We start from the raw sequence: 27265 nt of genomic DNA on the forward strand, positions 1-27265 counted from the left end.
GAATTAAGCCATGATGTGGGTATGCCGGCGTTGGACTGGTGTAAACACAGTAAAAAGTCTGACAACACCAGGTTTTAGTCCAACCTATTTATTTGATAATATACTCGCAAGCTTTTGGGTTAGCCCCTTCGTCAGGTGACGAAGGGGCTAACCCGAAAGCTTGCGAGTATATTTTCAAATAAATAAGTTGGATTAAAACCTGGTGTTGTCAGACTTTTTACAGAATTAAGCCAGCCAGATTCCTTGAGTTAACAAATAAGGAGTTAATTTTACTGAAACTCATCCAGGTAAATATACAGAAATTATCGACAAAAGGTTTAAAATGTACAAATGTCCAACTTTCCACTAATGCAAAGAAAAGCACAACTTCCTGAGGCAAAAGAAATTGAACATTACAGTGTATTAGATGTTAAAACTTGACCAATTGAAAAAGGCAAGGAAAAGTTACTTGCTGATTGTCTGAATGTTCGTTTGTAGCTAAAGGCTCACTTTTCCCTGTACTTTAGTGTTTCACAGAAGCAGTCACCCTGTAATCCTTGGCTGGTTGATTTTTTTTTTCTTGAAGACAGTGGTGTTGTGTTGGAATCCTGATAGAAGCTCATAAAATTATGAGGGGTATAGATAAAGTGAGCAGTTGGAAGCTTTTCCCTTTGGCAGAAATGTCAATTGCAAGGGAGCACAAGTTCGAGGTAAGGGAGGAAAGGTTCAGTGGAAATGTGCGGCGGAAGTTTTTTACACAGACAGTGGTGGTGGTGGTGGCCTAGAATGCACTGCCAAGTGAGATGGTTAAGGCAGATATGTTAGCAACATTTAAGACTTATCTAGATAGACACAGAAGCAGATGGAAGTAGAGGGATAGGACAAAATGATAGGCCCAGATAGGGCAAAGTGATTGGCACAGACTTGGAGAGCTGAAGGGCCTATTCCTGTGCTGTACTTTTCTTTGTTCTCTTTTAAGAACACTTGGTTGGCAGCACTGAGATGTTCTGGTAGGTTTTCAAAGCCACAGATGGTCTCAACTTTGTTGAGAGAGGTTTCAGATAGAAGTGAGAGAGGTGGCAGTGGTAAAGCTGCTGCCCTACTGTCTCTGGCAGTCTGTATCTGTTAGTTCAAATCCAGTATATTTTACATCCAGGAGCTGGGCTTATCTTGGCCGTTGTCTCCAAGAGCTCTGTAGCCATAAAATAGCTTCACAAATTAAATTTAGTGGCTGCTGTAGGCCAGTGTCTTTTGTTTAGCATGAAATGTTATCTTCAGAAAGAGGTGTGTGTGTGTGTGTGTGTGTGTGTGTGTGTGTGTGTGTGTGTGTGTGTGTGTGTGTAAAATATATACATACATACACATACTATATATATACGTAATATGCATATATCTCTCCAACAAATTATATTACAAATTAATATTCCACATAGCACATCTTAATAACAGTGTAATGAAGCGAAGAACCTTCGAAAGAAATGTATCTGAACAAATATTTAGCTTGCTATCCCTCTTTCCACTTTTAAAACTTTGCTGCAGTGGGTTATGGATTTCTTTCTACTCATTTTTGCCGGTCCTGTTGTACTTGGTCAACAGGAAGTTCCTGACTTGATAACTTCCAAGCTGAATATTTACTGACTTCCCAGTGATTTTTTTTTTGGGAATGAAACCATAGAGAGATAAAGTATTCATTTTGCCTGCAGAGGGCAGGTTCCTGAGTATGAATACGCATTGCTTCTAGCAAGCATATGTGAACCACATTGTGAGCCTGACTGATCATCTTAAATCGGCTGTTTGAGCAGTTCTTAGCACACTTAGAATTGTTCAGCAAGTTCTGCTCAATTGTGGAATCACATCTAACAATAGACCTTATGTTCTGAGTTTTGCAAGCATGTTTTGGTTGATTGTGATCAGTATTCTGCACATTGCAAACGGTCAAAGAAACGTGCTGTTTAATACGATCCAGCAGTCGTTGGGATGTACAGCCTATGCACCTGACATTGCACTGGCACTGGAGACTCTGTAGTCTCTGGAACAGTTCCTACAGATAACATAAGAACATAAGAAATAGGAGCAGGAGTAGGCCATCTAGCCCTTTGAGCCTGCCCCACCATTCAATAAGATCATGGCTGATCTGTCGTGTCTCAGTTCCACATTCCCGCCCTCTCCCCATAACCCTTAATCCCCTTGCCTATCAAAAACCTATCAACCCGCGTCTTAAATATATTTAGCGAGGCAGGCTCCACCACTTCAATGGGCAGAGAATTCCAGAGATTCACCGCCCTTTGAGTGAAGAAGTTCCTCCTCAACTCCGTTCTAAACCGCTCCCCCTTTATCTTGAGGCTGTGCCCTCTAGTCCTACTGTCTTTTCTGAGCGGGAAGAGCCTCTCCACCTCTATCCTATTCATCATCTTGGGGCATATCTAATGTAACTCCAAGATTTTGAAAAGAGAGGTAGAGAGAAAACAGGGAAAATAGACCAGTCAGCCTGATGGTGGTGGGGAAATTTAAAGAATCTATAATCAAAGTTTTTTTAGAGGAGAGCTTGGAAAACAGTGATATAAACAGGCAGAGTTGGCATGGATTTACAAATGGAAAATCATGTTTGACACTTCTTTGACAATGTAACTCATAACTAGTAGAGTTAATGAGGGGGAACCAGTGGATGTGGCTCATTTGGACGTTAGAAAGCTTAAGACAAAGTTCCACATAAGAGATTTGTGTGTAAAATTAAATGCATGAGATTGGGGTTAGTGTGTTCAGACGGATAAAAACTGGTTGGCAGACCAGAAACAGTAGGAATATATGGGTCTTTTTCCAAGTGGCAGGCGGTGCCTAGTGGGATATCACAGGGATCAATGCTTCAAGTATTCATAATATACTAAATACAATAACTCAAAATTGCAGATGCCACAAAACTGTAAGAGGGTGAGCTGTGAGAAGGATGCAGAGATGCTTCAGTGTTATTTGGACAATCTAAGTGAATGGGAAAATGCATGGCTGAGATGCAGTATAATGTAGATAATTGTGAAGTTATTCGCTTTGGTAGCAAAAACAGGGAGGCAGATTAAGAGGGGAATATGCATCTGGGTTTCTTTGTATACTAGTTGCTGAAAGTAAACATGCAGTTGCAGCAGGGGCAGTAAAGAAGGCAAATGGTATGTTGGCCTTAGCGAGAGGATTCGAGTACAGGAGCAGGGAAGTTGTGCTGCAATTATGTCGGGCCTTTGTGACAAACCTGGAATATTGTGTGTAGTTCTGGTTTCCTTATCTGAGGACAATGTTCTTGCTGTACAGGGAGTGCAGCAAAGGTTTACCAGACAGATTGCTGAGACAGCGGACGAGGAGACATTGGATTGGTTAGGGTTCTGAACCAATTGAGTTCAGTAGAAGAATGAGGGGGGATATCCTAGAAACCTATAAAATTCTAACAGGGCTAGATAGTTTAAATGCAGGTAGGATGTTTCATGGTGGCTGAGTCCTGAACCCGTAGTCTTAAGGATAAGAGGTAAATCTTTTAGGACTGAGGTGACGAGAAATTTCTTCATCCAAGGAGTGGTAAGCCTGTGGAATTCACTATCACAGAAAACAATTGAGGCCGAAACATTGTTTTCAAGAAGGAGTCAGGTATAGCTCTTGGGGCATAAGGGATCAAAGGATGTGAGGGAATGGCAGGATCAGGTTGTTGATCAGCCATTATTCAAGTGAATGGTGGAGCAAACTTGAAGGACCGAATAGCCAATTTCTGCTCTTATTTTATGTCTTTCTAAAGTAAACTCTGTAACCACTACTTCACTGCATAATTCAATTCTTAACTTTTATTTTTCACTTGTTGGGGCAATCCAACTTGGGTACTTGAAAAAAATACAAAGAATGGGTGCAAGTTTGTTCATTCTTGCAGTTGTTTGCTTCTTGCATCCATATTGATCCAGTTTAAATTGGTTTCAAAGTAAATTTTTATCTATACTTATTACTCTTTTGGAAGAGCAAAATGACCTAAATTCGACCTCCGGGCCCATAGGGGAAGGAATGGCATTATAATCCCGTAAGGGCCTCAAGTGAAATTAGTTGGTGCAATGTATGCAAGGGACTGAATGACATCAGTCCAAGCATTCTACAAATTGGAACCGAATTTATAATCTGTCTTTGTCACATTGCAATGACTCTGTATAGGAGGTGGGAAAATAATGGGGATTTCACACTGGTGAGGTGCAGTGGTGGTTTGAAACATTTTCCTGGTATAGAAGAACTTAGTCCTGAATTTCATGTGACCCAATGTTATGCAATTAATGGAGAGCAGAAAGATATTCAGTTTGCCACGCTGACTTCTGACTTCTCAGTTTGGTGACTAATACATCTACAAATAATTTAGAAAAGCTTTTTGTTTAGTCGTGCAAGATTTCAATCTTTATAAAAGGAAGATTTAGGTCAGTATGACAGGTTAAAAAGTTAGTCAAAATTTGCACTGTACTCTACTGAGATCACCAAACTTAGTAATTTTGTTTTGAGAAATTGGTTGCTGTCTATATATAGACCTATAGATCTAGGTCTATACATAGACCTAGATATAGATCTATATCGGTCTACAGATATCGAAAGACATGCTTTTGAAATAAGTTTCAAATAATCCTTGCAGCCCTTCCTGTTTTTGATAGGATGTTATTGAAGAACACTACAATGAAGCAGCCTGCAAATACGAGAAAGAACTGAAAGAACTTGTGGATCTCCGACAGGTTAGTCGCTTACTTTTGCGACTTGATGAGCTGTATGTTCCAGCATTAGTAAAAAATCTCAACTGTTAGTGTTATATGGATCAGTGGCCAAAGAAAGAGGACCACCTTTAATGAAAGATACTTGTGTGAAATGTGAGGCAGAGTGGGTGAGGGGTTGGAGTTAATAAGGCCGTTAGAAATAGGAACATGAGTAGGCTGTTTGGCCTCTCCAGCCTGCTCTGCCTTTCAGTAGGGTCATGGCTGATCCAACTTTCCTGGATCCCTAGGTTCCCTCACTGATCAAAAATCTATCTCAGCCGTAGACATACACAAGGGCTGTGTGCCCACATCTCTCAATGGCAAGGAGTTCCAAAAGTTCAAAACCCTCAGAAGAGTTTCCTCCTCATCTTAGTCTTAAATTGGCACCCCTTAATTCTGAGGCTTTGCCCTTTGGTCCTAGATTTGCATGAGAGGAAACATCCCCTCAGCATTTACTCAGTCAAGCCCACTAAGAATCCTATTTGTTTCAAAGACATCACCTCTCATTTCTCTGAATTGCAATGAATGGGGTTCTAACCTATTTAACTTGTCCTTATAACGTAATCCATCAATACTGGGGATTATCCCAGTAAACCTTCTCTGAACTATCTCCACTGAAATGGTATCTTTCCTTTAATAAGGGGACCAAAACCATTCTCAGTACTCCAAATGTGGTCTCACCAGTGCCTTGTATAGTTGCAGCAAGACATCCCTACTCTTATACTCTAATCCCCTTTGAAATAAAAGCTAGCATTTAGGTACAGTGGCATGGTGTATCTGAACAGGCACCAGAGTGTGGCGAATAGAGGATTTTCACAGTAATTTCATTGCAGTGTTAATGTAAGCGTACATGTGACACTAACAAAATAAACACTTAATCATTCCATGAGCCCTCCTGATTACCACCTTCAGTCGTGTGCTAGTTTTTTGTTTCATGAACAAGTATCCCAAGTCCCTTTGTGTTGCATTTTTCTGCCATTTTTGTCTATTCAGATAATACTGTTCTCTTGTTTGCCCTTCCAAAATTGTTATAAAGCAGATGTTGATCCCCGTCCCCCTCTGAGAACTGACACCAAAACACCCAAAAAGGGGTATTACCTGTAAGAAGTGTGTATGAAGTGGTGTGACTCGTTCTTCAGAAATTTCTAGTGGTTGAATACAAAATAAATCGCTGACACTCACCCTAAAATGAACATGTAACAGTTTATTTATCTAACAGTGAACAAATTAACAAAAGTATTAACAAACCAAATAAATCCTTTCTAACTGTTAATTATTCCTGAATAAAACAAAATTCTAACGGTGTGCTGTACAAATAAATACAATTCTCGCTCATAAATAGAATTTAGCCACTCTCTAAATTGCAACCAGGTTTTGTCTTCTGGAATATTCTGGGCTGCCTTTGTTGATTCTTCTGTCTGGAGCTTCTTTCTTCTTTGGTACCATTTGCTATCTAGATAGTGCTTTCTCTAAGACATGAGAGCCAGCGATTCTCATTCTCACTCTCACTTTCTGTCTCACATATGTACCCATGATGACATAGCAATATTTCCCACAATAGGATTGGTTGTAGGTTGTCAAAACCATCAGATTTAAATTTAATAGGTTTTTGATTTCTAAGTGCCTGCTTCAAATTGATGGGTAAGTTCAAAAACCTGTTGTCTTGGTCAAAACTGCTACTTGGCTTTTCGATACTAATATTTCAGTTTAGGGCTCTCTATGGACTTGCATTTTATTCCCTAGCATTTTACAATTTTACCACTTTTACAAACACCAAATACTAACTTTCTATCTCCCAATCTACAATTAATCTACCCAACTTTGCAACAAAAATGAGCAACTCCACGTTTTCCTGTATTGTGCTCATGTGTAAACTTCTGGCCCACTTACTTACCCTATCAATATTTTTTGAGCTGTTTGTAACCCTCTCACAACTTGCCTTTACACCAATTTTTGCATTATCTGCAAATTTGACTAATACATTTGCTTCCTTCCTCCAAGTCATTAATATATATTATAAATTGTTGCAGCCCCAGCACTGATTTCTGTGGAACTCCATTGGTTACAGGCCGCCAACCATAGAACCATAGAAAATTACAGCTCAGAAACAGGCCTTTTGGCCTTTCTTGTTTGTGCCAAACCATTTTTTGCCTAGTCCCACTGACTTGCACTTGAACCATATCCTTCTACACCCCTCTCATCCATGAACCCATCCAAGTTTTTCTTAAATGTTAGAAGTGACCCTGCATTTACCACTTTATCCGGCAGCTCATTCCACACTCCCACCACTCTCTGCGTGAAGAAGCCGCCCCAATATTCCCTTTAAACTTTCCTCCTTTCACCCTTAACCCATGCCCTATAGTTTTTTTTTCTCCCCTAGCCTCAGTGGAAAAAGCCTGCTTGCATTCACTCTATGTATACCCATCAAAATCTTATTCACCTCTATCAAATCTCCCCTCGTTCTCCTACGCTCCAGGGAATAAAGTCCTAACCTATTCAATCTCTCTCTGTAACCCAGCTCCTCAAGTTCCGGCAACATCCTTGTGAACCTTCTGTGCACTCTTTCAATCTTATTTACATCCTTCCTGTAACTAGGTGACCAAAACTGTACACAATACTCTGAATTTGGCCTCACCAATGCCTTATAAAACCTTACCATAACACTCCAACTTTTATACTCAATACTCCGATTTATAAAGGCCAGTGTACCAAAATCACTCTTTACGACCCTATCCACCTGTGACGTCACTTTTAGGGAATTCTGTACCTGTATTCCCAGATCCCTCTGTTCAACTGCACTCTTGAGTCCTACCATTTAGCCTGTATGTTCTACTTTGGTTTGTCCTTCCAAAGTGCAATACTTCACACTTGTCTGCGTTAAATTCCATTTGCCATTTTTCAGCCCATTTTTCTAGTTGGTCCACGTCCCCCTGCAAGCTTTGAAAACCTTCCTCACTGTCCACTACACCTCCAATCTTTGTATCATCAGCAAATTTGCTGATCCAATTTACCACAGTATCAACCAGATCATTGATGTAGATGACAAACAACAGTGGACCCTGTGGCACTCCACTAGTCACAGGCCTCCACTCAGAAGCAATCCTCCACAACCACTCTCTGGCTTCTTCCATTGAGCCAGTGTCTAATCCAATTTACAACCTCCTCATCTATACCTAGTGACTGAACCTCCCTAACTAACCTCCCACGAGGGGCCTTGTCAAAGGCCTTGCTGAAATCCAAGTAGACAACATCCACCGCCTTCCCTTCTTCCACTTTCCTGGTGACCTCCTCAAAACTCTAATAGATTGGTCAAACATGACCTACCATGCACAAAGCCATGTTGACTCCCCCTAATAAGTCCTTGTCTATCCAAATATTTGTAGATCCTATCCCTTATCACACCTTCCAATAACTTGCCAACTACCGACGTCAAACTTACTGGCCTGTACTTTCCTGGATTTCTTTTGGAACCTTTTTTAAACAACAGAACAACATGAGCCACCCTCCAATCATCCGGCACCTCCCCCGTGAATATTGACATTTTAAATATGTCTGCCAGGGCCCCTGCAAGTTCAACACTAGCCTCCCTCGAGGTTCGTGGGAATACCCTGTCCGGTCCTGGGGATTATTTATCCACTCTGATTTGCCTCAAGACAGCCAGCACCACCACCTCTTTAATCTGTAAATGTTCCATGACCTCCCTAACTGTTTGCCCAATTTCCGTAGAATCCGTGCCTGTTTCCTCAGTAAATAAGGATGCAAAAAACCCATTTAGTATCTCCCCCATCTCTTTTGGTTCCATACACAGTCTACCACTCTGGCCTTCAAGAAGACCAATTTTATCCCACAGTATCCTTTTGTTCCTAACGTACCTAATAGAAGCTCTTTGGATTTTCCTTCACTCTGTCTGCCAAAGCAACCTCATGCTTTCTTTTAGTCCTCCTGATTTCTCTCTTTAGTAGCTTCTTGCATTTTTTATACTCCTCGAGCATCTGATCTGCTCCTTGCTGCCTGTACATTTCATACAACTCTCTTTTCCTCTTAATCAGCGTTACAATCTCCCTCGAGAACCAAGGTTCCTTATCCTTATTTACTCTGCCTTTAATCCTGACAGGAACATACAAACTCTCAAAACATGAAAAAGAAGCCCTTATCCTTACTGATTCCTGCCTAGTAGTCAACTCTCTCTGGTAGAATTGAGCAAGAACGTGCTGGAGTGGAAATCTAGGCAATTCGTTCCAAGCTGGGGCATCAGGTGGCCAGTGGGCAAATTGAGGCACTTAAGTGGGCAATTTACTTTCACTTAAGGGCCTCATCCTGCCATTGCCAGCACCTTTCCCAGCAGGATAGTGTCAGGTAGGAGGTCCCTCCTTAACAGACCATGGGCCCATTGGAGGCTCTCCTCTGCAACTCCCAATGGCACTGCTGGTACTGGACTGCTGCTAGTCTTTGATAGCTAGCAATGCTCTAAAGTGGAACTTGCTGTACGTGAGACGTGGAAGACATGTCTTGCCTCTTGTAATAAGCAATTGAATGAATGATGACATCAGACCAGCTGTTCTTCTGTACAGGCTTTCCCCAACCCTGACTTTTATCTGGAAGGTGGAAATTGTGGCACCACTAAATCCAGCCCTATTGGCCTGAGGTTTGAAGTCTGGGATAATGAAATAAAAACAAAATGTTGAAATGCTCAGCAGTTTAGGAGCATCTGTAGAGAGAAAAAAGTCAAGTAATGCTTTGAGTCTAAAATGACGACTTGTGAAGCATTTTAACAATGTTGGGACCTGTGTTTTTGTAAGTTGTGTTCCTTTTCTCTCTGTAATAATCGTGACGTGGCGATAAGGCAAATGACCTGGATCTGGGCCACTGCCAGTACTTTCCAATAATGAATGCCACTGAGTAAACTGAATGTTCTATGAAATTTCCCTTTATGTGGAACTTGGTCTTTGTTCAGTAATGCATGTTATGGGGATTTACAGGTAGGTATAAAGCCAAGCTCCACACCCAATGCTGCAGTGTGCTGGAACAGCAGTATGCAGTTGCTTGTTAAACTTGAGGAATTTATATTCACTAGACAGATGTATAATTTTCTTTTTTATTTCAGGCAATGCGAACTCCAACCAGGAATGAAGCTGGGATTGAGCTTCTCATGGAATACTACAACCAGCTTTACTTCATTGATAACCGTTTTTTCCCACCCAATAAAAACATGGGTATCTTTTTTCATTGGTAAATATCGTATTCAACATTTATCGTGTAGCAGTTACGTGAACTGTTGCTAACAGTGGCTGATAAACATTATCTGCACAATTTTGGGCAGTCATTTTTTTGAATTTTTTTCAAGTGAGCCTTAACGTGTTTGCAAAAAAAAACCAGTAAGATTAACAGCAAATGAACAATCATTCAACATTATATAAAGTCTGCATGGATTTTGAATTTCCTGCTTTGTACTGCTTATATCACATGAAACAGTTAAGTGGGGCTTGAGAGTCATACCGTACCTAACATTTGTCAGAGGCTGCCAAATTATAATGAAAAGAGTAGAAATATTTCAAACTTCCTTCTTGTTTTGGAACAGTTCACATGTTCTCTAAGTCAAATATTATACCAGTTACTTACTGAACCTTTCTGTTCCTGACCTGTGTTGTAATCTCAAATTATATGTAAATGTGACTGGTTTGATTTGGAAAATAGGAATCGAACATTACGTTTTTTTTAGAGTAGACAGCAGAATATAGTGGACATCCCATAGAATCATTGACACAATATACCTCAATTGAACACTAACTGTTTGCTATGTGGCTCAGTGCTCACTTCATGCCACATATTAAGGATGCAGTTTTTGGTCCAAACAAGACTTGAACTGATTTTAGAAATTTTTTTTCTATGAAAGCCCAAGGTGTAACTTAACTGATTAGTAACATTAGACTATTTCAGTCTACAAATACATATTGCCAGTGATACGCGCTGGTGTCACTACATTGTTGAAGGGAATTAATGTTTAATGTGATGGATGGGGTGCCAGTCGAGCAGTCTGCTTTGTCTTGGGCGGTATCAAACTACTGGGGTGTTGCTGTTTATATCTGAAAATCACAGTGGAAGACTGCTACTATAAGAGCAGCACATTGTGGTTTACCTGTTTGCAGTGTGCAGAACCACCTCTGTTTGCATTTTGTTTTTCTTGAGCTAGTCCTTTTACTTTTTGGCAGCATCTGTGGAGAGAGAAATGGTGTTAACTTCAGGGCCTCAATACTAAAAACATTAGAAACATAGAAGATAGGAGGAGGCCATTCGGCCCTTCGAGCCTGCTCCGCCATTCATTACAATCATGGCTGATCGTTCAACTCAATAGCCTTGCTTTCTCAATAACTTGCTTTCTTCCCATTACCTTTTGATCCTGTTCACCCCAAGTGCTATATCTAGTTGCCTATTGAATGCATTCAATGTTTTGGCATCAATTACTTCCTGTGGTATGAATTCCACAGGCTCACCTCTCTTTGGGTGAAGAAATGTCTCCTCATCTCAGTCCTAAATTGCCTACCCTGTATCCTCAGACTGTGACCCCTGGTCCTGGACACCCCCCACTTGGTTCTGGTAGAAGCAACACATTGTTGAATTTCCACATCAATTTGTTATCTCATTTGAACCAGCATAATAAATATCTGCACCTAAAATGGTTGTGAATATTCACCTGAAGCTAGTATCTCCCCTTGGGATGGAGTAGCTATAGTTGACTGGCCTACTAGAGAGTTCTTAAATAAGGAAGGGGTTAGTTTGGTTTGAACAAAGACTGTAGGCTGGATTTTACAAGCATGTCCGAGCCAAAAAGTCATCCATAAACCTGCCTACCATAGTGATGGTTGCCCTTCAGCAATTTAGCAGCGTTATTTAGTTTTAAGACTTCTTCTCATATCTCAAGTGGAAATCCCACTTTATGAAGTTGCTAGCAAGTCAAGTGGCCGGTAGATCTTCAGTCCAATCCCAGCAGGGTGCTGGGTGGGAGCCACTACTGGGATTATAGGCAGTTCCAATGAAAAAAAAGCCCAGACTTGGGAAATTATGGAGTATAACTGGAGCCAGGCTAGCAGGTTTGAGAGGCCCGAGGAAGGGTAAAGGGAGAAGGATTACGTTGGCGGGAGGGTGGGGTGGGGTGGGGTGGGGAGTGTGGCTATGGTTGAGGGGTAGAAGTGCTTCCAATGAGTACAGGAGAGTCGCAAAGGAGGTCCCCCTTTGTCCAACACCAGCTTCCCCAACTAAAGCAGCTGGACTCGCCATATGGCGTGGGCCCCTCTCGGCCACAAGTGAAATAGAAACGGGTAGGATGAGGACCTTAATTGATCATTAATTGGCTAATAGCACCAAAGGCAGGCACTGGCTGATGCCTCTTCCACCCTGGAATGTATGATTTGAGACAGAGTGAGGCCTTGCACTGGATTTTATGAGCCACCACTTTTTAAAATTAGTTATTTTAAGTGTAAAATCCAGTGTAATGAGACACAAGCCTTGGTCTCAGATTGGAGGTTTTGCAGTCAAAACTTGTCTAGAAGGAAAGGTACTTCCAATGATTTCACATCAAGGAATGGTGCATGTCTTATTTTACTAATATTTTAAGGAATAAGATTTATTTTAAATAACTGAGGTTTCTTTATCTCTGTTATTCTGTGTGCTCACTTGTTGAGGGCTCAATTGGATAGTCCTCAGAAATGGGAATAGTGGTTTGCAATGTGAGGTTGCCCATGACCACTCAGTGAATGCAGGCACTACGATATCTTCTTGTTGACTGCTTGTTATCATGATTTCTGTTTATAGCCAGCACAACATTGTTGATTGGCTGCATATCAGTAAGGAGCTGAGCAACTTAATAAGAACATAAAAAATAGGAGCAGGAGTAGGCTGTCTAGCCCTTCGAGCCTGCCCCGCCATTCAATAAGATCATGGCTGATCTGAAGTGGATCAGCTCCACTTTCCCGCTTTCTCCCCATAACCCTTAGTTCCCCTGTCTATCAGAAACCTTTCTACCCGTGACTTAAATATATTTAGCGAGGTAGCCTCCACCACTTCAACGGGCAAAGAATTCCAGACATTCACCACCCTTTGAGTGAAGATGTTCCTCCTCAATTCCGATCTAAACTGCACCCCCCCGGCCCCTTGAGGCTGTGCCCTCTAGTCCTGCTACCCTTTCTAAGCGGGAAGAATCTCTCTACCTCTACCCTATCCATCCCCTTCATTATCTTATACGTCTCTAAGATCTCCCCCTCAGCCTATTTAGTCTCAGACCCAGTCTATTTAGTCTCTCTTCATAGTCCAACCCCCTCATCTCTGGTATCAGCCTAGTGAACCTCCTCTGCACTCCCTCCAAGGCCAATGTATTCTTGCGCAAGTGCGGCGACCAAAACTGCGCACAGTACTCCAGCTGCGGCCTCACCAGTACCCTATACAGTTGCAGGAAGACCTCCCTACTTTTATATTCTGTCCCCCTCGCTATAAAGGCCAACATTCTATTTGCCGCCTTGATCATCTGCTGCACCTGCAGACTGGGTTTTTTTGGCGACTCGTGCACAAGGACCCCTAGGTCCTACCGTAGAAAACTTCTTATCGCAGCTTAAAGCATCTCTTAAAGGGAAGATTTACTGTGGCTGGAGCGGTTGCTGAGACTCCTTTGTGATCTGAACTTACCTTGCTAGGGTACACCAGGGACCTGATAGAGGTTTGCAAGATTATGACAGACTTGGATCGAGTGGATCATCACAGGGCCCTAGTTTACCATTTTGCTTTTAGGTGCTGGGCAGACTTGAAACTGGGAGTGTTTCAGATCAGACTTTTTGACCTGTTCTAAGGCACCCCCATGCACACCCTGCATTCAAAAATATCAGTGATATTGATAATATTTGATAATATCAAATATTTGATAATATCAGTATCAAATCGTACTACACAAGCTTGTGGGCAGGGCTTAATTTGCCCGAAACCTGCAGCTCTGATCGGAGCCTCCTACTGTGCTTGCGCAGAAAAAAAAATGATAGAATGCTGCTCCTTGCCACATCCCTTCCGGGCCAGATAATATGTTCACCTGGACCCCACAGACATTGTCCCACCCTCACAACATTACTGATTCCCTTATCCACCTCTTCTGCCCAGACCAATTCCGCGCCCCCCTCCACTGATCTCAGGCAGAGTGGCAGCGGACCCCCATCACTTCCCCTCCACTGATCTCAGGCAGAGTGGCAGCGGACCCCCACCTTTCCCTCCGCACCTACCTCCTCACTAACTGGAGTACCTGAATCAGGCTGCTATGGAGTATTTCTGTTTCATGTCGATTCTGGATGGGCAAAAGCAGTGGTAAAGGGAGAAGTGCCAGTAAAGTTGAGCCTGCAGCTCATTAAGTTAATTTAAATGCATCTGGACCACCACGGAGGGCATCGATCATGCTATTGATGCTTCCCAAAAGGCTGCAGGTAGGTTTGCATCGGATGGATGGAATATGCGTTTTATTAATACGTGCCTGATTTTACCAAGTGTTCACGTGTGAAAATGGGCACAACTTGATGGTAAAATCAGGGCCAGAGTCTCCTTCCCAGGGTTGAAGGATCAGTTATTTAGGGGCATAGGTTGAGAGTGAGATGGGGAATGTTTAAAAGAGATGTAAGGGATAAGTTTTTTACAAAGAGGGTGATGAATGCCTGGAATAAGATGCCGGAGGAGCCAGTGGAAGCAGATTCTATAATGTTGTTCAAGCGGCCCCTGAATAGATATGCAAATAGGCAGAGAATGGAGGGATATGGACCACATAGAGGCAAAAGAGGCATCTGTGTCAGCACAGACTTGGTGGGCCCAAGGGCCTAATCCTGTGCTGTACTGTTTTTTGTTCTTCTTTGTTCTTTGAGTTCCAAATAATCTAATAACCCCAATTTTTCTCCTTTCTCCTCCCCATTGAATTGACAGGTATGACTCTTTGACTGGCGTTCCTTCCTATCAGCGGGCTCTGGCTTTTGAAAAGGGAAGCATACTTTTCAACATTGGTGCACTATATACGCAGATTGGTGCACGGCAGGACCGGACCACCAAGGAGGGCATCGATCATGCAATTGATGCCTTCCAAAAGGCTGCAGGTAGGTTTGCATTGGATGAATGGAATAAATGTTTCATTAACAAAACGAGCAGATGAAAGTAAGATAATTAGGCTAGCTATGTACAATGATGTTTTATGCTGACTGCCAGTCAGTAAACAGTGAACTCCACTAACATACATTGCCACAACAATGTGGAACTTGTCTTCCTCTTTTGATTTCAGGATCGCTCTTATTTCGAATTTCCTTTCCTTAAGCTTAAAAAGCTTTTATTTGGCCCTTAACGTTTTTAAGATACGTATGTTCAGCATTGGGTTTTGCATTTACTGTGGTAGCATTTTCTATTGTGGCATTTTCTATTGTGAGGTAATAAGCCGTGGATAACGAAGGAGGTGAAGGAAAGTGTTAAATTAAAAGCGGAGGCATTTAGAGTAGCTAAGAGTAGTGGGCGAGAAGAGGATTGGGAGAGGTTTAAATGTCAACAAAGATTGACAAAGAGGTTGATAAAGGAGGATAGGAGAAACTATGAAGCTGGGCTAGCGCTTAATATAAAAAAGGATAGCAAGAGTTTTTATAAATATATAAAAAGGAAGAGGCTGGCTAGGGTGAACGTTGGTCTCTTAGAGGATGAGAAGGGGGACTTAGTGGTAGGGGATGGGGATATGGCGGAGGTCTTGAATAACTTTTTTGTTTCGGTCTTCACGGAGGAGGACGTGAATAATTTGCCGGATGTTAGAGATGGAAAGGTGGTAGGACTGGAGGGTCTCGATGACATTACTGTTACTAGAGAGGTGGTGCTCGACAGACTGGAGGGGCTGACTGTGGACAAGTCCCCAGGACCGGATGGAATGCATCCGAGGGTCCTGAAAGAAATGGCAGAGGTGATAGTGGATGCCTTGGTGGTTATTTTCCAGACGTCGCTGGATTCCGGGGAAGTGCCGGAAGATTGGAAAACGGCTAATGTTACGCCGTTGTTTAAGAAGGGTGCCAGGCAAAAAGCGGGGAATTATAGGCCTGTTAATTTAACGTCTGTTGTAGGTAAAATGTTAGAATCCGTCATCGAGGAGGAAATAGCGAGGCATCTTGAGGGGAACTGCTTGATAGAGCAGACGCAGCACGGTTTCCTTAAAGGGAAGTCGTGTCTGACAAATTTACTGGAGTTCTATGAGGATGTGTCTAGGACGGTGGATAGAGGAGAGCCGGTGGATGTGGTCTTTCTGGATTTTCAGAAGGCGTTTGACAAGGTACCTCACAAGAGGTTATTACAGAAGGTCAGGGGGCATGGAGTTGGGGGTAGGGTGTTAGCGTGGTTAGAGGACTGGTTGTCAAATAGGAGGCAGAGAGTGGGGGTCAATGGGTGCTATTCGGATTGGCGGATGGTGACTAGTGGAGTGCCCCAGGGGTCGGTGATGGGGCCTCAGCTATTTACCATTTACATAGATGATCTGGAGGAGGGAACCGAGTGTAGGGTGTCGAAATTTGCTGATGACACCAAAATTGGTGGAAAGGCAAATTGTCCGGAGGGTGGGGAGAGTCTACAGAAGGATCTAGATAGGCTGGGCGAATGGGCCAGGAAATGGCAAATGGAATTTAATGTTGGCAAGTGCGAGGTGGTCCACTTTGGTAGGAATAATGGTAGGAAGGATTATTACTTATGTGGAGAAAAACTGCAGCAGGCGACGGTGCAGAGGGACCTCGGGGTCCTTGTGCATGAGTCGCAAAAACCCAGCTTGCAGGTGCAGCAGGTGGTCAGGAAGGCGAATGGGATGCTGGCCTTCATCGCGAGGGGGATTGAATATAAAAGTAGGGAGGTCTTGCTGCGGCTGTATAGGGCATTGGTGAGGCTGCAGCTGGAGTACTGTATGCAGTTTTGGGCGCCGTACTTACGCAAGGATATTTTGGCCTTGGAGGGAGTGCAGAGGAGGTTTACTAGGCTGATGCCGGAGTTGAGGCGGTTGAGCTATGAGGAGAGGCTGAATAGATTAGGCTTGTACTCGTTAGAGTTTAGAAGAATGAGGGGAGATCTCATTGAGACGTATAAGATGATGAATGGGATGGATAGGATAGAGTTGGAGAGACTCTTCCCGCTCAGAAAGGATAGTAGGACTAGGGGGCACAGCCTCAAGATAAAGGGGGGGCGGTTTAGAACAGAGTTGAGGAGGAACTTCTTCACTCAAAGGGTGGTGAATCTCTGGAATTCTCTGCCCGTTGAAGTGGTGGAGGCTGCCTCGCTAAATATTTTTAAGACGCGGGTTGATGGGTTTTTGATGAGAGAGGGGATTAAGGGTTATGGGGAGAGGCGGGAATGTGGAACTGAGCCACGACAGATCAGCCATGATCTTATTGAATGGCGGGGCAGGCTCAAAGGGCTAGTTGGCCTACTCCTGCTCCTATTTCTTATGTTCATTGAATGCCAGTTGAGTATTTGGCAAGGTGCTATGGAAAGGTATCAGAGAGACATTAAATGCTTCTACTAGGCTCCAGGTGAAGAACAAAAGTGCACTTAACATTATGACCTAAAGAACAATTGTTGCAAGTAAGATCGTGAACGTGTGTATACGTTCATGTCCTTGCACAGACCTACCTTCCTCCACTGAGAAAAAGTTATACTCCCTGATTTATTGCAGTGGCAAGGATCCAGTCAGATTTCCTATTTTCCCCCTCCCCTTTTGGGCCACCTGTTCTTTAGCTGTTTACGCTACACTTAATGAATCCTCTGTAACGTGCCCTACGCATCTTTGTTGGAATTTCTCCTAGCTCCCCTTATCACTGACTTCTACTCTACTGTAGCTGCTCCCCCCTCTTATATACAGTTCTCCCTCACTTTACCTCAGAAGAAGTCACAGAGATTCAAATTGTTAATTTTTTTTTTCCACAGAGAATTTCTAACTTCCCAGGGTATTATTTTCACTTGGAATTGCTGTTTTGTTATTGATGGTTTCCAGCTTGAGGTCTACATGGAGGAAAATGTGACTTCAATGTTGACTAAGCAAAGAAATCACTTAGACCCGTTCTAGTTCAATAGCTTAAAGATCTGGACTTAATGCAGTTATTGTAGCTCAGTTACAAGCTTAGATCCATAGACGTACTATTTTGATCATTTATTTTTCATTTTTTCCATTGCTGTAATGATTTGAGTCTCGTAGCTTTTTCATATGGAAAGTTTGCAGATGATACCAAGATTGGTGGCATAGTGGCCAGTGAAGAAGGTTATCTCGGATTGCAACGGGATCTTAATCAATTGGACCAGTGGGCTGACGAATGGCAGATGGAGTTTAATTTAGATAAATGCGAGGTGATGCATTTTGGTAGATTAAACCAGGGCAAGACTTGCTCAGTAAATGCTGTGGCGTTGGGGAGAGTTACAGAGTGAAGAGATCCAGGGGTACAGGTTTGTAACTGCTTGGAAGTGGAGTCATAGGTGGACAGAGTGGTGAAGAAGGCATTCAGCATGCTTGGTTTCATTGGTCAGAACATTGAATACAGGAGTTGGGGCGTCTTGTTGAAGTTGCACAAGACATTGGTAAGTCCACACTTGGAATAGTGTGTACAGTTCTGGTCACCCTATTATGGAAAGGATATTATTAAACTAGAAAGAGTGCAGAAAAGATTTACTAGGATGCTACCAGGACTTGGTTTGAGTTATAAGGAGAGGCTGGATAGACTGGGACAATTTTCTCTGGAACATAGAAGGTTGAGGGGTGATCTTATAGAGGCCTATAAAATAATGAGGGGCATAGATCAGCTAGATGGTCAATATCTTTTCCCAAAAGTTGGGGAGTCTGAAACTAGAGGGCATAGGTTTAAGGTGAGAGGGGAGAGACACAGAAGTGGGGAGAGACACAGAAGTGTGCAGAGAGGCAGTTTTTTTCACAAAGGGTCCTTCGTTCCTTGTTCCAGACAAGGAACAAGACAGCTTGTTCGTTGTCTGGAACAAGCTGCCAGAGGTAGTAGTAGAGATGGGTACAATTTTGTCTTTTAAAAAGCATTTAGACAATTACGTTGGTTAGATTGGTATGGAGGGATATGGGCCAAATGCGGTCAATTGGGACTAGCTTAAGGGGCTTAAAACAAAAGGCGGCATGGACAAATTGGGCCGAAGGGCCTGTTTCTATGCTGACTCTATACCTCCAATCTTGAGGTATGGATGTGTTGGACAAAAGGAGTCATTGTACATGACATCTGTTGTGCTCATTGAAGGTAGGACTTACCCCAGGAGACGTATCAAAAGCTGCTTATGTTTGTTGTTTTGTTTCAACAAACTATTTACTGAAAGCATATATTATAACTAAAGTATTAACATTGCAAGCATAATATGAAATTCAGAAAGGTTTGAAAATAATTTTAATCTTCACAATTTGTCAGCAACAATCATCAAAGCTTGTCAACAAACTTGAACTTTTTGAGGAGTTCTAATTACCAATGATGTTATCCTTATTTTTAAGGACATTCTCTTATGTAATGACAGGCTGGAATTCGATAAGTGTTCTTGCCTCTGAGTTAATTCCAATTTCAATTCATGATTCAAGCAAAAAAATCGAGGCTAACGTTCTAGTGTAGTGCTGAGGAGTGTTGTTTTATTGAATCATAGAATCCCTACAGTGCAGAAAGAGGCCATTCAGTCCATCAAGCCTGCACTGACTCTGAAGCAGAGCATTCACCCGGGCCCTATTCCCACATATTCACCCACTAATCCAACCAACTTGTATATCTTGAAACACTAAGGGGTAACTTAGCATGGCCAGTTCACCTAATCTGCATAGTTTTGAACTGTGGGAGGAAACTGGAGCACCCAGAGGAAACCCGTGTGGACACTGGGAGAATGTGCAACCTCCTCACAGGCAGTCGCCCAAGGCCGGAATTGAACCCGAGTTCTTGGGGCTGTGAGGCAGTAATGCTAACCACTGTGCCACCGTGCCATTTCAAATAAGACATTAAACGAAAGCCCTGTCTGCCCCTCCCAGGTGGCGATAAAAGATCCTGTGACACTATTTTGAAGTAGAGAAATTGAGATACCATCAGTTTCTTAGTCATATCACTAAAATAGATTACCGGATTATCCTTTGTGGGAGCTTGCTACGTAAATTGTCTGCTATGCTTACTACATTACAATGGCAACTGCACTAAGTATTTTTTTGACAAGTGCTTTAACATGTCTGGTTGGTGTGAAATGCAAAGTTTTTTTGGCTAGGGTTAGCTCATCTCAGCCAAAATTGTTTCTCCCCAGTTGCCCCTAAGTAGAAAGGGGGAAAATCAGGCAGGATTCTTCCTTTTTAATAGTTATTCAATAGTTTGCTGAATACCATTGTCATCTGCCGGCCAGTTGAAAATGGAATTCATTATGACTTTGCCCTTCAGTGCATCCCTTTGTTTTTGAATTGGCTTTTCATGCAGATTGATGGTTTCCAAGATTCATTGGATCTGTTAATGGTTAATTTCAACATTAAGTTATGGGGTCTAAAGGTGACCGTGAAGCCATCACAAACTAACAACAAATTTTGAAGTCCATTTAGTTTGATTCAGTTGAATCTAAATCAAGTATTGTGGGTTCAGCATATAATCCAGGCAGACACTTTCATACAATACTGAGGCAGTGTCGAATTGTTCAAGGTGCTGTCTTTTGGGTTAGTAGTTAAAGTAGAGTGCAATCAGTATTTTAGGTGAATGTTACAGATAAAACCATACAATCCCTATAATGCAGGAGGAGGCCATTTGATCCATCGCGTCTGCACTGACTTTCCAAAGAGCATTTTACCCAGGCCCAAACACCCATCTTCTCTAAGTGGCAATTTGGCATGGCAATCCACCTAAGTTACACATCTTTGTGGGAAGAAACTGCAGCACCCGGAGGAAACCCTCGCAGATATGAGAAGAACATGCAAACTCCACACAAAGTTATCTAAGACTGGAATCAAACTTGTTCCTCGTGCTGTGAAGCAGCAGTGCTAACCACCGTGCCACCTGGTCTCTTGGCATGATTGGCCGAAAGGCCTGTTTCCCGTGCTGGGTTGTTCTTTGAGAAGCCATTTTCAGACATTTTTTAGTCTTGGAAGAATTGCTTGATATAAGAATCAAAAACATAATTTCCAAGTGGTGTAACGTCTTGGTTTCTTTGTGCAAAAGAGTTTTGGACATGACAGGCTTTGACACAGATTATTGCGTCTTTCAAGGAAGAAGTGGAATAACACTCTAAAGCTTCTTCACTCAAAGGGTGGTGAATCTCTGGAATTCTCTGCCCGTTGAAGTGGTGGAGGCTGCCTCGCTAAATATTTTTAAGACGCGGGTTGATGGGTTTTTGATAAGAGAGGGGATTAAGGGTTATGGGGAGAGGGCAGGAAAGTGGAACTGAGCAGCGACAGATCAGCCATGATCTTATTGAATGGCGGGGCAGGCTCGAAGGGCTAGATGGCCTACTCCTGCTCCTATTTCTTATGTTCTTATGACGTGGGAACTAATAGAGTCGGTGTTAGCTTGATGGGCCAAGTGGACACCACCTATGCTAAAAACTTATGTAGCTCTCAGAGGTGCTCTCCTAGTCATCTGGATGCCACCACTACCAAATAAAATAAATTTCAACTGGCTATTTAATTTGACATTTGTGGCATCTTGTGTGAATCACAGAATCCCTACAGTGCAGAAGGAGGCCACTCGATCCATTGATCCTGCCCTGACAACAATCCCACCCAGACCATATCCACATATCCCCATGTATTTACCCTGCTAATCCTCCTGGTACTAAGTGGTAATTTAGCATAGCCAATCCACTTAACACCTATGTCTTGGACTGTGGGAGGAAACTGAAGCATCTGGTGGAAACCCACACCGACACAGGGAGAAAGTGCAAACTCCACACAGGCACTTAACTGAGCCCAGAATAGAACTTGGGGCCCCTGGCACTGAGGCAGCAGTGCTAACCACTGTGCCAACATGCTGCCCCTTAGAAAATTAGTTACTTAACTACATAAAAGTGACTGCAGTTGATAAGTAATGAATTGGAGGTGAAACATTTTGGGAATGCTGAAGATATAATGAATATGAATCAAATGAAACCATCTTTTTCCTCCAAGCACTGCCTGTGATGTACTGTAAACATTGTTTATATTATGTTAAGGTTTTGCTGTATTCTGTAATTATAGTACAAATGTGTCATGTTGAATTCACCAGGTGCATTGAACTACTTGAAAGAAAACTTCTCCAATGCACCAAGCCTTGACATGAGCACGCCATCCCTCAACATGCTAGTACGTCTGATGATTGCACAAGTCCAGGAGTGCGTCTTTGAAAAAGTGATGGTGGGAGGAGTTAAGGACGAGTTCTTGATGCAGCTCCAGAGTGCACAGGAAGCTGCAAGGGTAAGATGTTATCGCTTATACGATCTGCATTTTATATTAGGAAATTAGTTCCAGCCATTTTCCATTGTCAGTACAAAAACACTGATAATAACTTACTAATGCACTTTTTTTTTTACAGTTCAATTAGCAATTTCCCTGTACTTTTTCAAAGGTCTCTCCTGATTAAATCAGTTTTCGCGTAGTTTTGTTCATGATAAAAGGTTGCCTTTTTAAATGAGATTCTTCTTGCAACTGATAATTAGGGAAGGTGGTTGCTCGGTGGAGACATAATATTTTGGGAAGATATGTTAATTACCTCATTTTTGATTTTGTATGTATTGTGGACAAATCTTGATACAAATTCACCCACTATAAACGGTGGATACTACATATCTGATCCAAGGATGGGCCTTCAAAAGTATCTCCTTCCAGATTGCGTCAGTGTGATTGGTGTTCACTTTTTTTAAAAATATATTTTTAAAAATGTATTTAATGTATGATCTATCTAGTGTGTACGTGAAATCATTGACATTTTAGATTTATTTGCAAAACTGGTATTCCTAGCTCTCAAAATGGAGGTCTCATGATCACCAGCAGCCTCTCCCCCAGCAAACCCCAAAAGTGGACATTTGAAAAGGCTACTTGAAAGCAGGGGAAATTACCATCCAAACTAAGTTTGCTTTTTACACATGAGATTTTTCTGCATGACTATCAGGAGCAGAAACTTTGCCTACTTTTTTAAAAATTCTGTTCTCCTCAGTGCAGTGTTGCTGAAGCTATTTGTTACGCCTTGACCGAATTAAACGAATGTGGTTATTATTTCTTTGTGACATGTTAACAGAATTGATTTACCCATTCTTAGTCTTTACTTAACATCTTGACAATTCCTCACAGGAGGCCCATTTTGGGGCAATTTACAGGAAATTATTACTTTATTGCTATATTAATGCAGCATGATTGGTACAATCAATACAGTTACCTAAATATAGATTTGATTTTGCTATCCTAAATCATTACTTTATTGCTGTATAGGTGGCAGATGTATACTCCTTGGTCTATCAAACAATGATGCAACCCCCAGTGAAAAACTACGTCCCATTCTCTTGGACAACCATGGTTCAGGTCAAATCGGAGTATTTCAAGGCGGTTTCTCACTATTTTGCAGCAGTTGCACTGTGTGACCATATATGTAAGTACTGTGAAAAAATCTGATAGTTGTAATGAGATAAAGGGGAAATATTTTAAAAGTCAACCTCCATTGGCATTGAACACAGACAGAAAATTGAATAAAGTAATTGGGTGAAATTGTGTTAGAGCCCAGTGATAAGTGGAATATTAAATACTTTGTTTATACCTATTAAAACATCTGTTTTGTGTGGCACCTGTACTCAAGGGGTGTTCCAATTTCAAGTTTATGAAGGTAGTTTCCATTCTAAAAGTTGGCAGGAAATGTACTTAATTTTTAACATGTATATCCATATTGTATACCTACTTGGTGCTGATACAGCAGCATTGGGATAGGGTAAGAGGACATCTGCAACTTGTTAAAAGATATAAGGTTTCTGAAGCATGAGCAAAAAAGGGACAGGTTATCCACTCATTATCGTAAGATGGTTATTAAGGGTTATGGGGGAAAAAGCGGGAAAGTGGAACTGAGCCACTTCAGATCAGCCATGATCTTGTTGAATGGCGGGGCAGGCTCGAAGGGCTAGATGGCCTACTCCTGCTCCTATTTCTTATGTTCTTATGTAACCTTTCTACCTTGACAGAGTATTGTACTGCTCAGGTATGAGAATTATGAGAAATAACGAGAAAGCACTGAAAACGCCACACATTTTTTACTGAATTTGAACTATACATCCTTTAACAAAACAATATGTTACAAGACATCATACATGGATAAGTGTGAGGTTATCCATTTTGGTCGGAGGAGTAAAAAGGGAACTTAACTAAATGGAGAGCAATTTCAAAATGCTTCAATGCAGAGGGATCTGTGTGTCATCATGCACAAATCACAGCTGCAGCAGGTAATAAGGAAGGCAGATAGAAATTCTAATAGCGAATGGAATAAAGCATAAAAGTAGGGAGGTGCTGTCGCAACTGTGTAGGAGTGCATCTGGAGTATTGCGCACAGTTATGGTCGCCTTACTTGAGGAAGGATGTAATTCGAGGCAGTTCAGAGAAGGTTCACTAGATTGATTCCAGGGATGAAGGACTTGTCTTACAAAGAGATGAGAGGTCACACGACAGCAGGTTATAGTCCCAACAGGTTTATTTGAAATCACAAGCATTAGGAGTGCTGCTCCTTCGTCAGATGAAGTGGAGCGAGGTGTGCAGGCACTTCACCTGATGAAGAAGCTTCTGAAGCTTGTGATTTCAAATAAACCTATTGGACTATAACCTGGTGGGGTGTGACCTCTCCTCTTGTCCATCCCAGACCAATACTGGCATCTCCACATCATGGAGTTATGAAGAGAGCTTGAGCTGTTTAGACCTACGCTTCGTGGAGCTTAAAATGAGAGGCAATCTAATTGAAGTATATAATATCCTAAAAGGGATTGACAGGGTAGATGTTGGACATCGTAGAATGATTTGCCATAGCTTTAGGCTGAAGGGTGACAAATTTAAAACCAAAGTGAAAAGGTATTACTTCACTTAAAGGGTCGTGAATCTGTGGAATGCTTTACCCTGAAGTACAGTGGATGGTGAACACTAACCGAATTTGAGGAGATAGCTAGGCTTTTAATTAATTGCTGGATGAGGGGTAATGGAGAGTGGACAGGAAGGTAATGATGAGATCAGCCAGAATCGTACTGAATGGCAGAGCAGAACCGAGGGGCTAAATTGCCTACTCTTGCTCTTAGTTCTTGTGTTCTTTGTCACCCAGAAGTGGTTAACTTGCTAACTGTATTTCTAGCAACGGTGCATGCTGCCCTAATTTAAACATCACATCATCTTTTGCAATTACCTAAATACCCTCTCATCTCAAAGTGGGCAATAATTTGACAAGATCATACTGTCCTATCACAACTCACCTTAACTACAGTTGTCCAATGAAATGTCTATTGTTCAAACAACAATATTGACGATTAGCATATGTTTAAACTTCTTCAGTATTTGATTTATTGTTACATGTATTAACATATAGTGAAAAATATTGTTTCTTGCACACTATACAGACAAAACATACCGTTCATAGAGAAGGAAAGGAGAGAGTGCAGAATGTAGTGTTACAGTCATAGCTAAGGTGTAAAGAAAGATCAACTTAATGCAAAGTAAATCCATTCAAAAGTCTGACAGCAGCAGGGAAGAAGCTGTTCTTGACCTGGGTGGTATGTGTCCTCAGATGTTGGTATCTTATTCCCAGACAGAAGAAAGTGTAAGAAAGAATGTCCGGGGTGCATGGTGTCCTTAATTATGCTGCCTGCTTTGTCGAGGCAGTGGGAAGTGTAGACAGATTCAGTGAATGGGAGGCTGGCTTCCAATCTTCTGGGAGTTGCATTTGCTTTCCTTATTGGCAATTTTCTTAGCTGGTCTCTCAAACACATTATAATAAAATTAAACAATCCAAGTCTTTTAAGTTATTTCTTAAAAACCGTTGCTTAGAGAATTAGACATTTGTGTCTCTAAGTTTCTCTGCGTTTCAGAAGGAGATATCATCAATCAATGTCAGTTTGTATGACTTTCTCACTCTTACAGCTTTCAAAACTGAGACCACCTGGATCAACTGAAATAGCAGTTTTTTAAACATACGAGTTCGTTGTCTTTGTGTTCCTAGATAGGATATCTCCAGGATTTGTGCATGTAAAAATTTCCCAAAGTTCTAACTTGATAACAAAGCAAAGCAGAACTCTTAAACACTTATGTTTATTGGTTTCAATTAATTTTACCTTCTTGTGCTTGTTCCATAGTTTTAACCATTACAGACCAATGTCATTGTAGCCTAATGGAAGAAACAATCCTATAGTTGTTACAGCTTGCATACAACATAGATTTCTGCATTTTGTTTAAACTACCAATGCTTCTCTTGGATTGACTAGCTTGGTCAAATCTCAATCCCAAATTTTGATAAATCTTTACTAAGAGATAGTAATAGTTTAATTAGTCACAAGTAAGGCTTACATTAACACCGCAATGAAGTTACTGTGAAATTCCTCTCGTCGCCACAATCTGGCACCTGTTCAGGTCAATGCACCTAACCAACACGTCTTTCAGAATGTGGGAGGAAACCCACGTAGACATGGGGAGAATGTGCAAACTCCAGACAGTGACCCAAGCTGGGAATCGAACCCGAATCTCTGACACTGAAGCAACAGTGCTGACCCCATGATTAAACATCCAGACAATCAAATATGCAAAACTTGTCCAGCCTGTTTTTAAAATTTTATTGCCACTGTAATATGATTTTTCAATAACTTAAGAGTCATTGATTTTGCAAATACAGTATGCTAACAATACATGACTTAAGTTCCCAACCTTCTGATCCTGCCTGTAGAAACTATAGTATTTTGTGTTGCCACATCAGTCAACCAGTCAAACCCACCTGATTCACTATGTCCTTTAGGAAAGGAAATCTGTCCTTCTCCTCAGTCTGACTGGCATCTAAACCCAAAATAATGTGATTGACTCTTAACTGTCGTCTGCTATGACTTAACAAGCTACTTAGTTCAAGAACAATTAGGGATGGGCAACAAACGCTGCCCTTGCCATTGCTGTAAACATTCCATGAAATGATTAAAAAAACCCCAAAAAGGATAGAGAGAAAAACGTCTCCAAGTAACCTATTTACATGAACATAATATATTTTTGCTGAGTCATGTGGGTAACCTTCACCTAAAAGAATTAATGTGGGATTACCGGTCACTCAAGTCCTCTTTGAGCTCTTCCAGGCAGTTAATTTTAAACCGGTGGTGTCAGTATCTGGGAACAAAATAATTAGCAACAGAAGTTTTCATTTATATTCCATTCTTCATAAAATGATGGCTGGTAACTCCCTGGCTCCCCAGCATCAGATTTGGGTGTTACCCCAAAGATGCGCTGCAGAATCCTTCTCAGAAGGTCCCAGGTAAGGGTTAACACAGCAATTGTCCAGAAATGCTAAAGTGCCCTGCACTGGGAGCCATCTGACAAAGTGATG

The 27265-nt window shown here is 41.8% G+C and overlaps 1 protein-coding gene across 2 annotated transcripts in view; it reads left to right on the forward strand.

Annotated features, from left to right (window-relative positions):
* Positions 1-27265, forward strand: part of rhpn1 (rhophilin, Rho GTPase binding protein 1) — a 90543-nt gene that overhangs the window by 40292 nt on the left and 22986 nt on the right. For both annotated transcript variants that reach the window (XM_080194546.1, XM_080194547.1), the window contains exons 5-9: positions 4635-4712; positions 9835-9959; positions 14673-14839; positions 21962-22149; positions 23161-23317. In XM_080194546.1, coding sequence (XP_080050672.1) covers positions 4635-4712; positions 9835-9959; positions 14673-14839; positions 21962-22149; positions 23161-23317 — 715 coding nt within the window. The remainder of the gene's footprint in view (positions 1-4634; positions 4713-9834; positions 9960-14672; positions 14840-21961; positions 22150-23160; positions 23318-27265) is intronic.

The sequence above is a fragment of the Carcharhinus amblyrhynchos genome, chromosome 8, assembly GCF_965287045.1.
Source record: "Carcharhinus amblyrhynchos chromosome 8, sCarAmb.v2.hapA, whole genome shotgun sequence".
Classification (NCBI taxonomy): domain Eukaryota; kingdom Metazoa; phylum Chordata; class Chondrichthyes; order Carcharhiniformes; family Carcharhinidae; genus Carcharhinus; species Carcharhinus amblyrhynchos.